Source organism: Mirounga angustirostris, unplaced genomic scaffold (assembly GCF_029215605.1).
Source record: "Mirounga angustirostris isolate CCGP_5_RB_7025 unplaced genomic scaffold, mMirAng1.0.hap1 SCAF_15, whole genome shotgun sequence".
Taxonomy (NCBI): domain Eukaryota; kingdom Metazoa; phylum Chordata; class Mammalia; order Carnivora; family Phocidae; genus Mirounga; species Mirounga angustirostris.
The window spans coordinates 56,497,015-56,508,150 of NW_026991723.1; the positions used below are offsets into that span (position 1 = coordinate 56,497,015).

An 11,136-nucleotide genomic window follows, 5' to 3' on the forward strand; every position below is an offset into this window, starting at 1 on the left:
CCATTTAACAATGAAACTGGTACGCAGTGAGCTCCTCATCCCTAAAGGTTGAATGGCTTCGTGATGGGGCTGCTGTAGGAAGGTTTGAAAGATGGTAGACAGGACCTAGATGACCTTTAAAGTTAACTCCCCACACTTTATGAGATGTTTTTGCTTTAGGGCAGGAAATCATCGTTAAATATTTGCTCTGCCTGGCTAAGCAATGAAAGGGTAGCTGCCACCTGCCTCAGAGGCAGGCCTGTGAGTTTCCTGAGGAGGGGCAGGAGGATCTTGAAGCTGAGTCACAGACCTGCGGCTGGGCTTGGCTGCAGATCTGGGGCCTCTATCAGTTTGTAGGGCTGACTGTCTGGCTGGCTGCCTAGAGCCCCCAAAGGGGCTATTCTTGAATAAGAATCCTTCCCATTGACTCATTTAACTTACAACTTACCTGTAGGCTTGAAATCTTTCAAAATAAAAAGAATTTTAAAAAACATTGAAACTTTGATTCATGTATTTTGGGAAGAGGCTCAGCGTCTGTAGTAATAAATTCTCCCCAGGGAAATTGAATCTGTAGATGGAGCTAAAAATCACTAATCTAAATTAATTAGAGAAATGCATATATAATTAAAATTTTATTATTCTATTTATAAATCAGAAATTCTTTGAAAGCAGATAACCAAATATCTCGTTCATATATATTGTATCAGTATGGGGGAGTTTTATTTTTTTATTTTTTATTTTAATTTTATTTTTTATTTTTTTAATATTATTTATTTATTTGAGAGCGAGCAAGAGAGAGCAAGAGATAGCACGAGCAGGGAGGAGAGGGAGAAGCAGACTCCTGCTGAGCAAGGAGCCTGATGTGGGAATTGATCCCAGGACCCTGGGATCATGACTTGAGCCTAAGGCAGACACTTAATGGCTGAGCCACCCAGGTACCCCTGGGGAGTTTTATATACTGATTTTTCTTGAAAAGAATCTTGTCTGTATTTAACCCATTACAATGCAAATGGAATAAAATACATGCAAAACATGAGGGCTTCTTCTTTTTTTTTTTTTTTTTTTTTTTTTAGAGAGAGAGTGTGAGGGGTGGGGGGGGTGGTCAGAGGGAGAGGGAGAGAGACAATCTCAACCAGGCTCCATGCCCAACATGGAGACCAACATGGGGCTCAGTCTCACGACCCTGAGACCATGACCTGAGCCGAAACCAAGAGTCAGATGCCTAACCAACTGAGCCACCCAGCTGCCCTGAGGGCATCCTTATGTTTTATTTTGCTCCCCGCCCCCCGTATCAATTGTGCCCTTTCATGGTGGGAAAAGAAGAATGAAAAGAACCATTTTCATTTATATTTACACCTCACTTCATCCTCTGCAAAATGCTTTCCCATCTGCTGTCCCCACTGTCACTTCCCAGCAGCCCCAGGAAGGAGGGGCTGATCAGGACCTCCACGTGGTGCAGGGGTAAACGGGCCTCAGGAAGGAAAGCTTCTTTGGGGCCGTTGCAGTTGCTTGGTGGCAACGACAAAGGAGCCCATGGCTCCAGCCCCTCTTCTCTGCCTCACCCCCTTCCAGTGGCCGCTTTTCTTTTTCTCTTTCCTTCTGATCTTTCTCTCCTCTTTCTGTCTCTCTGACTTGGTGTCTCTGTTTTTCTACTTCAGTTTCCCTCTCCCTCGTGCTCCAGCCCTGACTGGCGGCAGCTTTGGAGGTTGCCCAAGCTTTGCCTCACTCTGGAAACCTGCCAGCTCCACAGGCACAGCCCCAGGCCCCCACAAGCTCAGCATCTCTGGTGCCACGGTGCAGATACTACTGTGGATGCCGCTCCCAGCCTCCCCATCTGGCCCTAGATAAGATAAGGGTGGGGATCAGCCTTATAAACAGGCCCCGGCTGGCTTGGACCATATCAGCCCAGGATCAGCATGGCCATCTGCCTGTGGGTGGTCGCCCTGGCCGCCCTCCTCATTGTGGACAGGGGTGAGTGGACAGAGCCTGGATTCTCTGAGGCTTGGTGTTGGTAGATGGGCCTGTGGTGGGGGCAGAGACAGGGCCTGGAGCATCCTGTGAGGCCTCGGTGTTCTGCCTAACCCTTCTTTCTGTACCTCTCCACTGTGGTGGGAAAAGCCCTGGGCTAGGAGAAAAGAAACCTGGGTTCAAATCCCGACTCTAGCCCCAAATTGCAAAAGCCCCTCCTCTCTTGGGGCCTCTGTTTCTCCAGCTGTAGCATAGGAAGTCCTAGTTCAAAGCTGCTCTAAGCGACTCCTCGGCGAGAGATGTGGGGAGCAGCAGGGAGCAGGCCTATCTTGGGAGAGACAGATAAGTCTGCTGGCTGCCAGGTGGTGGGTGCTGAAGGAAGCCTGGCCTGGGTCCTCTGAGCTCCTGTCTGCTGTGACAGGCGATGCTTGTGGGACTGACAGCAGCTGTGTGAGCCAAGGGTAGCCCTTGTCCCGGGCCAGACACATGCTGGAGTGGGGCCTTCTCAAGGCCTGGAGCACCTCTGTGGCCTCACACTGACCATGTATCAGACATTGTTCTGGGCCCTTAAGATGTATCAGTGAGCAAATAGAAAGAGAACTACCCTGATGGAGCTTAAATCCAGTGGGGTAGGTTGGAAGGGAATGGACAACAAGATAGGTGCAATGTTAGAAGGTGATAAAGGCTAAAGAAAAAAATATTGGGCAGGGTGAAGAGAGGACTGCCACGTTAAATCAGGGGGTTCTCGGGCGCCTGGGTGGCTCAGTTGGTTAAGCGACTGCCTTCGGCTCAGGTCATGATCCTGGAGTCCCAGGATCGAGTCCCACATCGGGCTCCCTGCTCGGCGGGGAGTCTGCTTCTCCCTCTGACCCTCCTCCCTCTCATGCTCTCTGTCTCTGATTCTGTCTCAAATAAATAAAATCTTTAAAAAAAAAAAAAATCAGGGGGTTCTCTCCTAGAGCAAGGCTTGAAGGGGGCAAGTGAGTGAGCCGTGTGGATATCTGGGAGAAGAGGGTTCCAGACAGAGGGGACTGGCAAAGGCCCTGAGGTAGGAGCATGGCTGGAGCGTTGGAGGTATGGTGAGGAGGCCAGTGTGGCTGGAGGGGAATGAGAGGCAGGGTGCAGAGCAATGGCAGAGGCAACTGGGAACTATACTGGGTAAGGCCTTGAAGGCCAATGTGAGAACTTGGCTTTCCCTCTGAGTGAAATGGGAGACACTAAAAAATTTTGAGCAGGGGTGCCTGGGTGGCTCAGCTGGTTAAGCGTCTGCCTTTGGCTCAGATCGTGATCCCAGGGTCCTGGGATCGAGCCCTGCATCAGGTTCCCTGCTCGGCAAGGAGTCTGCTTCTCCCCCTGACCCTCCCCCATCTCATGTGCTCTCTCTCATTCTCTCTCTCTCAAATAAATAAATAAAATCTTAAAAAAAAAAAAGATTTTAGATTTAAAGATTTTTATTTATTTATTTGACAGAGACACAGCGAGAGAGGGAACACAAGCAGGGGGAGTGGGAGAGGGAGAAGCAGGCTTCCCGCCAAGCAGGGAGCCTGATGCGGGGCTTGATCCCAGGACCCTGGGATCATGACCTGAGCTGAAGGCAGACGCTTAACGACTGAGCCACCCAGGTGCCCCTCATTATGTGGTTCTAATATTAAGGTAAACATCATCTAAGTCTTGGCTTAAAAAAAAAAAGAGGGGGTGCCTGGGTGGCTCAGTCGTTAAGCGTCTGCCTTCGGCTCAGGTCATGATCCCAGGGTCCTGGGATCGAGCCCCGCATCGGGCTCCCTGCTCAGCGGGGAGCCTGCTTCTCCCTCTTCCACTCCCCCTGCTTGTGTTCCCTCTCTCGCTGTGTCTCTCTCTGTCAAATAAATAAAAAATAAAATCTTTAAAAAAAAAAAAAGGAATTTTGAGCAGAGTTGTGTGTTAAAAGGATCACTCTAGTTGCTGTGTTGAGAACAGACTAAAGGGAGAAGCAGGGAGACTACTTAGGACCCTTCTAGAAGGCCACTGACCTCATGGCCAGTCCCACTCCCATTTCCCTAGCTGAGGACATAGTCCTGGGGGCTGGGGCAACAGAGAATGGGTCTGGGGGCTCTGGCCCAGCTAACCTGCTTACTCCCAGCTTGGCATCCATTCCCATTCCCTGAGCAGTTGTCCCATTGGGAACACTGAGGAGGCCTGTCCGGAAGACAGTCCTTGTGCCCATTTCAGATTCCTGCCGGGGCTGAGTGAGGACAGGGTTCAAGGGCAGGCTGAGAGTAAATGCAACCTTTTCCCACATCCTCCAGGAAGAAGCTCTGATACCACAGGGTTCTGCACTCCGCCTCCCCACAATGCACTTTAGTCGTCAATTCCTGAACACCCACTATGTTAGGGGCATTGCCACATGGGAGCAGAAGCATAGGAGCCCCAAGGAACTCAGGTCCATGAGAGGCAGGAGTGACCCAATGAGTGGGACAGCCTGTGGTGGTATGAAAGAAGCTGCTATGTTTGTGGCCCCAAAATTCATATGCTGAAACCCTAATCCCCAAGGTCATGGTATTGGGAGGTGGGAGCTTTGGGAGGTGACTAGGTCATAAGGGTACAGCCCTCATGAACAGGATGAGTGCCCTTATAAAAGAGACCCCACAAAGCTCCCTTGCCCCTCCTACCATGTGAGGACACAGTAAGGAGGCACCAGCTCTGAAGCAGGAAGAGGGCGCTCACCAGACACCAAATCTGCCAGCACCATGACCTTAGACTTCCCAGCCTCCGGAACTGTGAGAAATCAATGTTTGTTGTTTACAAGACACCCAGTTTATGGGTTTTTGTTCTAGCAGCCCAAATGGACAAAAACTGGGGCCTAAATCCAGGTCTGCTCGGGAAACCCTGGGGGACATCAGGGAAGGCTTCACTGGGAAGTAGCATCTGAGCCTTGAAATGAAGATAGAATCAGTAGAAGGGGGATGAGGACGTTTCAACTAGACGGAAACAGGATAAGCCAAAGCAGAGCCTGTCCTGAAGAATGAGCAGACAGGAATAACAGAGGCATAGGGACATGGGGAGTATCCTAGGAAGTGAGTCCAGGAGGAAGTTTTCAGTCAGCTCATGCAGGGCCCTAAACATAAGATAAAGGAGCTTAGCAACTACAAGGAGCCGTGGAAGGCCTTTATATTTTTTTAATGCTTTTTTGTCCCCTAACAGCTATGTACCATGAAATAAATAAATCTATCGCTCAATGAATTTTGACAATGCATGTACCTGTGTAACCCAAACCTCTATCAAGATACGAAACGGGGATGCCTGGGTGACTCAGTCGGTTAAGCATCTGCCTTCGGCTCTGGGATCAAGCCCCATATCGGGCTCCCTGCTCAGTGGGGAGCCTGCTTCTCCCTCTCCCTCTGCCCCTCCTCGTGCTCTCTCTCTCTCTCTGACAAATAAATAAATAAAATCTTAAAAAAAAAAAATACAAAACCTTTCTGGGGCACCTTGCTGGCTGTCGGTAGAACATGCAACTTTGATCTCAGGATTGTGAGTTCGAGCCCCATGTTGGGTGTGGAGCCTATTTTTTTTTTTAAAGATTTTATTTATTTATTTGAGAGAGAGAGAGAGAGAGCATGAGAGGGGGAGGGTCAGAGGGAGAAGCAGACTCCCTACCGAGCAGAGAGCCCGATGCGGGACTCGATCCCGGGACTCCAGGACCATGACCAGAGCCGAAGGCAGTCGCTTAATCAACTGAGCCACCCAGGCGCCCCGGGTGTGGAGCCTATTTAAAATAAAAATTAAAAACCAAACCAAAACAAAAACATTTCCAACACCCCAGAAACTTCCCTCATGCTGGTCAATCCCCTCCCTTACCCCACTCTCGAGGCAACCACTGCTTTTTTTTCCCCACCATAATTAGTTTGGCCTGTTCTAGAATGTCACATAGAAAGCTGTATTTATCCCAGGCTGCCCTTGACCTTGGCCCAAGATGCCCCTTCCATGTAGTATGTTCCTGGGTAGGGGATGCGACCAGGTGAGGCACTCTGTTCTCTGAGAGTAATTTCTAGGAAGGGACTCACTATGAGTGGCCAATACTCCCGGCAGCTGAGGAAATGAGCACCCCAGTCCTGCCTGCGGGTGGGATGTGGGGAGCAGACCATGGCATCCACCACTGTCTCCTTCTCTCCCTGTTACACAACAGTGATAGAGCTGTGAAGAGGAGTTAAGATCATGTGTTCTCAATGCCTGGTACATACTAACTGAATTATCTTATTATGTGGGATATAACAATCCCAGTGGGATCTGACTAATAAGATCAGGCTGGACTGTCACCTCCCAACTCTAGATTTTGTGTCTCTGTTCTAACAACCCAAAGTCACATCAGCTTTCTGGGACTCCCCACAGTCTGGTGATTCAATACCTCAATGCCTCTCAGAATTCCAGACTGGGCAGGAGCTGGAACAGGTCTCCTGAAACAGTCCTCAGATGCCAGACCTGCGCCTAGAGCCGCCATCACCTAACTCTTGCATTTTTGCCTTTCAGAAGTGCCAGTGTCGGCGGCAAAACTCATCTCCCCAAGGATGGTAAGGCAGCCGCTTCCAGTTTGGGCCCCAGGGGGCTGTCGTGGCCTTCCTTCTGCATCCATGCTAGGAAGCCAGCATTTTTCTTCTGTAAACTCCCGCTCAAATAACTGATGGCTCCAATGTGGCTAGGGTGGCCTCGTGAGCCTGCATGCTCCCCAGGTTAGCCCTTCCAGGCTGAGTTGGCCCAGCCCCTTTGCCAAGGTCTCGAACTTGGCTTCCAGGACCTCAAGAGATCTGCCCCAACCTGGTCTCCAGTGAAATCCCCTGCCCAGGCTCAGCAGGACTGAGCATGCTCTCTGCTTTGTGTAGTAAAGATGGACAGGCCACGGGGTTCAGGCCAGAGGTACCCTGGCCCCCCTGGTGTGTGCCAGCCTCCCCCAACCACACCCCATCGTTCATCCATCCCTTCACTCTGGAGGACAGACACCAAGTTGGCCCTGAACCCTGGCTCCACCTTGGCCCTGGGTCTGATGTCCCCAGGGATCCCAAAGCAGTGGTGCTGGCCTTCCTGAGACCCTCAACCCAGCCTTCACCAAGGTGCGCAAGGAGGCTCAAAGCCACCTTCCCATCCAGCAGCCTAGCATCTTCACTGTCAGCCCATCAGACCCAGGCCTATTATTGTGCCAAAGAGCCAAGTACTTCTACATACATGATTTCAATTAACCCTGCGTGAGAAGAATACTATTATTCATTTGCAGTGTTTGCAGAGGAGGAAACTGAGGCCCCAAGAGTGGAGACAGCTCTCACAACTTCACACAGCTCATCAGTGCAGAAGTCAGGCTCTCGGTCTTGTGACCACCGCCCCAGGCTGCCTCTTTCACCCCATCCTGTCCCACGCTCCGATCCCAGTCCTGACCCAGCTTCCACCCTGACCTCAGGCCTGCCCTGAAACTCTTTCAGACTAGCCTCATTTAAGACCCAAGCCTTGTTCCATTTCTCCAGCCTTCCCGTACCAGGGGCCTGATGGGTCATGTCAGCCAGGGTGAGTGGAGGAGCCCTCAGTGAGGAGGGGCCCCCTGGGAATGCTGGTGGTTCTGTCTCCAGGGGTCCTCATGAGGACCAGCAGCAGCGGTTCTAGTTAGACCCTCTGAGAAGTGTGTGAACCCGTCCTAGGAGCTTGAGGGCATAAACTCACCCGACACACAGACATATACCTGGATGCCCGCACACTTGGGTTCAGCAGACAGATACACACCTGTGTACACAGCCACAAACATACCAGGGGGCCCTGAGTGGTTAGTTTCACGCCCACTGGACCAACACTGGGGCCTTCTAGAATCTGGCTCTTCCCTGGGGCCCCTGACTCCAAGCAAAGTCCCTGGGTCCCTCCTTGTTGCCTCTGAATCTCTGAGTGCCCTCCCCACTTCCTCTCTTTCACAGCCCATCTGTGAGCACATGGAAGAGTTTCCTGTCTGTTCCCAGACATCCAACCTGGTCTGTGGCACCGATGGTGTTACGTATAACAATGAATGTCAGATCTGTTTGATCCGGCTGTAAGTCCACCCCACTCCTTCCCCTCAGCTTGCTTGGGTGGGCCCCACTTCCAGTACATTCAAGTGTGAAAGGAGCAAGACTTGACCTGCCCCTTCCTTCACACACCTTGGACTGAGAAGAGTCCTCCGACATTGGCCCGAACAGAATGAGCACAAGTATATTTCAAAGAAAGCACATGGTTCTAAGTACAAAGCCACAACTAGTAGGGGGTTGGGGAGGGTGCAGAAACCCTGGGTTCTTTCCCTCGTTCTGCGCTTGACCGACTAGGTGACTTCATTTGTTCATTTATTCCTCCAGCCAACAATTATTTATTGAACATCTACTATATGCTAGGCACTGGGCATACAACAGGGCATAAGCTAGACAGCAACCCTGGCCTTCTGGGGGCATATGGTTTAAGGAGAAAGCCAAGCTAATGGTCCACCAACTGTGTAGCATAGAATGCTCAAGGCTCAGATGGGGGCACCCAGGGTTCTGTGAGTGCAGGGCAAGGACAAGGGCAGGGAAGACTTTCCAGCTCAGCTCTGAAAGATAAGTTGAAATTAGCTTGGAAAAAAAAAGGAAGAAGGAAAGGTAATTCCAAGTAGTGAAATGAGTTTGGAAAGGTCTAAAAGGGAAAGAAATGTTTGTATTTGAGAAAATATAAGAAATTGGATATGCTGGAGTATAAAGTTTAAAGACTGAGTGGGGAGAGGCAAGAAATGAGTCTTGAGAGGTGAGAAGGGCCAGAACGTGACTTTGGTATGTCTGATCACCTATTCGATCTCCTTTCTTCATTAATAAAACCCTTGGGCTGGGCCAGAACTAGGTGAGATCATGGAAGAGAAGACAGTCTTCAGAAGCTACAGCACTCTGGACAGAGAGGCAGGAAAGCGACAGGACACTTTCCTAACTTAGCTGGGAGGCAGTGAGGGTCTAGGTGGTTTGTGGGGCAATGATGTCTGGGGGAGGTGTGGCTAGAGTTCAAGACAGAGTCAGGGCTGGAGACAGATTCAGTAGCCATCAGACAACATCAGACATCCCGGGAAGCTCAGATCTCCCAGGGGAGGGTGTGCAAGAGGGAAAAGCTATGGAAGGTGTGCCCAGGGACCCCCAGGACGTGCCCTGTATCTACAATGGGTGGGGGAGGTGGGGAGAGCTCAGCAGAGTGTCTGGATAGACTGGGCCAAGCAGGGTCCCTGAAGGGTTTGTTCCAGTCCCTGATGAGATGGGCCTCATCTTTGTCTCCTGTGATCCTAGGAAAACCAAAGAGGACATCCAGATCCTGAAGGATGGCAAATGCTGACCCCCATAGCAGCCTCTTAAGTCATGAAGCTTCAGGCTAGAGAACAGTTTTGGGAGTGGAGGATGTGACATGAATAAAAGCTCTAGCCCAACTCAGCCAAGTGAGCCAGTGTCTTTGGGGACTCTGGTGAGGTGGTTGGTGGTGGGTGGATGTGGTGGGGATTTTGCCCTGACCTCCCTATTTTGAATCTGATGTCTTCTCCATCGCTCCAGTGCTCCTCAACCCTGTCACATGCTCCCCTAGAGGTCCCAGGTCTCTTCTGCTTCTTGAAGAGGTCAGCCCCTGTCCCCAGCACACTTGTCTGCCCCAGCCTGTTTGTCAAGAACCTAGGTGACCTCTGTACCTTCTGCCATTGTCAGAGAGCAGGACCAGCCTTTGGGAGAGTCCTACACCCCTCATGGCCTTCTCCTTGGGTTGTACCAGCACCCCAAGTCTTATACACACACACACACATGCTGATACTACTGTAGCTAATATTTAGGTAGTGTACACAGTGTATCTGAACTACTTGTTAAAATACTGACCTAGGTCTGTAACAGTTAAAAACAGCTGCCCCAAGCCTTTGAGTGTCCCCCTGCACCTTGGCCACCCACAGCAGGATGACCTCCAGACCCTGCTCTGTTCTTTTGGTCACCATCCATTCTGACTGTTAATGCTGGCATTGGCCACAAACCCAGGCATACAAAGCACACATGTGCCTATACAATGGCCCACAAAAACACACAGCATCCAGAAATCCCACCATAGAGGCCCTAGCCTACGGTCCATGTCAAATAACCCTCTTTTGGCCAAAGCAAATAGAAGGAGCCACTTGATAATGGTGGCAGAGGAAAAGAGTGTGGAGAGGGGCCTGGCCAGCAGAAGCAAAGCCACATGGACTCAGATTCCCACTTCAGGGTGGGCAGACAGAGCAGGAAATGTACTGTGGGAAAACACACTGGGAAGAAAGATGGGGCGGGGAAGGCAGGAACCAGCATTCCCCAGACAACTGAACCGTGGATGTGGGCAGACACTGTTGCTGATAGATCTGCAGGTGGAAGGTCATCTATGGGCTCTGCTACTTACTGCTACTGGTAACAGAAACTTTTACTCCTCTCCTGCATGGGAATGATGCAGTATTAAGTTTGGCGGTGAGAAACCCAAATGCCAAAATAACAGTGGCTGAAACAGTTATTTCTCCCACACAGAGACCTATGCAGCATGCTAACTTCATGCTCTTTATACATTGTCACCCTGCTGTCATCAGTTTCCCCTTCAATGTACAAGACAGCTGCTCTAACTCCAGCCATCATGTCTACATTCCAGTCCACAGAGAGGTAAAGAAGGGCACTCGACTGCCTCTGAAGATGCTTCCCGTAAGATGTACATACTCTGTTTACATCCCATTGCCTAAAATGTAGTCTCTTGGCCACGCTAGCACAAGGAGACTGGGAAAATGGTTATCTGGTTGGCCATGTGCTAAGCTGAAAATTAGTTCACTTATAGGAGGAAAGTGAATATTGGTGATCTCTAAGCCTCTGTCCTAAGTGGGAAGCCCCTCTTACACATAGGTGGCACAGCTCCAGCCAAGCTTCCTGTCAGTGACACTCCCCTCCCAGGCTTCCACCCATGATGAGGAATCCCAAAGATTACACCTGAACAATGTGCCAGGCGCCAGGCACCACTGGAAGAAATACTTACTTCCCCACGTTACAGATGTGGAAACTTGGCCCTGTCTCTGGAAGCATAACTGTGGGCCCCTAAAGGCCCTATCTATAGCACATGACCCTGCTGCCCTGGCCATTACTGATCGGCCAAAAAATTCTCCCCCAGGACTTTTTGAATAGCAAATAAGGAAACAGGCAGTTCCTCTCTGGTAGTGAAGCT

General features: G+C 50.5%; 1 protein-coding gene across 5 annotated transcripts in view; it reads left to right on the top strand.

Moving 5' to 3' along the window:
• SPINK4 (serine peptidase inhibitor Kazal type 4) overlaps positions 1-9,365 on the top strand; it is a 69,850-nt gene extending 60,485 nt beyond the window's left edge. For 3 of the 5 annotated variants that reach the window (XM_045882530.3, XM_045882532.3, XM_045882531.3), the window contains exons 4-6: positions 6,451-6,491; positions 7,872-7,984; positions 9,225-9,365. In XM_045882530.3, the coding sequence (XP_045738486.1) occupies positions 6,451-6,491; positions 7,872-7,984; positions 9,225-9,270 (200 nt within the window). In that variant the 3' untranslated portion in view covers positions 9,271-9,365. Of the gene's footprint in view, positions 1-1,327; positions 1,951-6,450; positions 6,492-7,871; positions 8,882-9,224 lie in introns of those variants that run through there. The other 2 variants (XM_064579389.1, XR_010407685.1) reach the window with 2 other exon arrangements.
• The last annotated feature ends 1,771 nt before the right edge of the window (positions 9,366-11,136 follow it).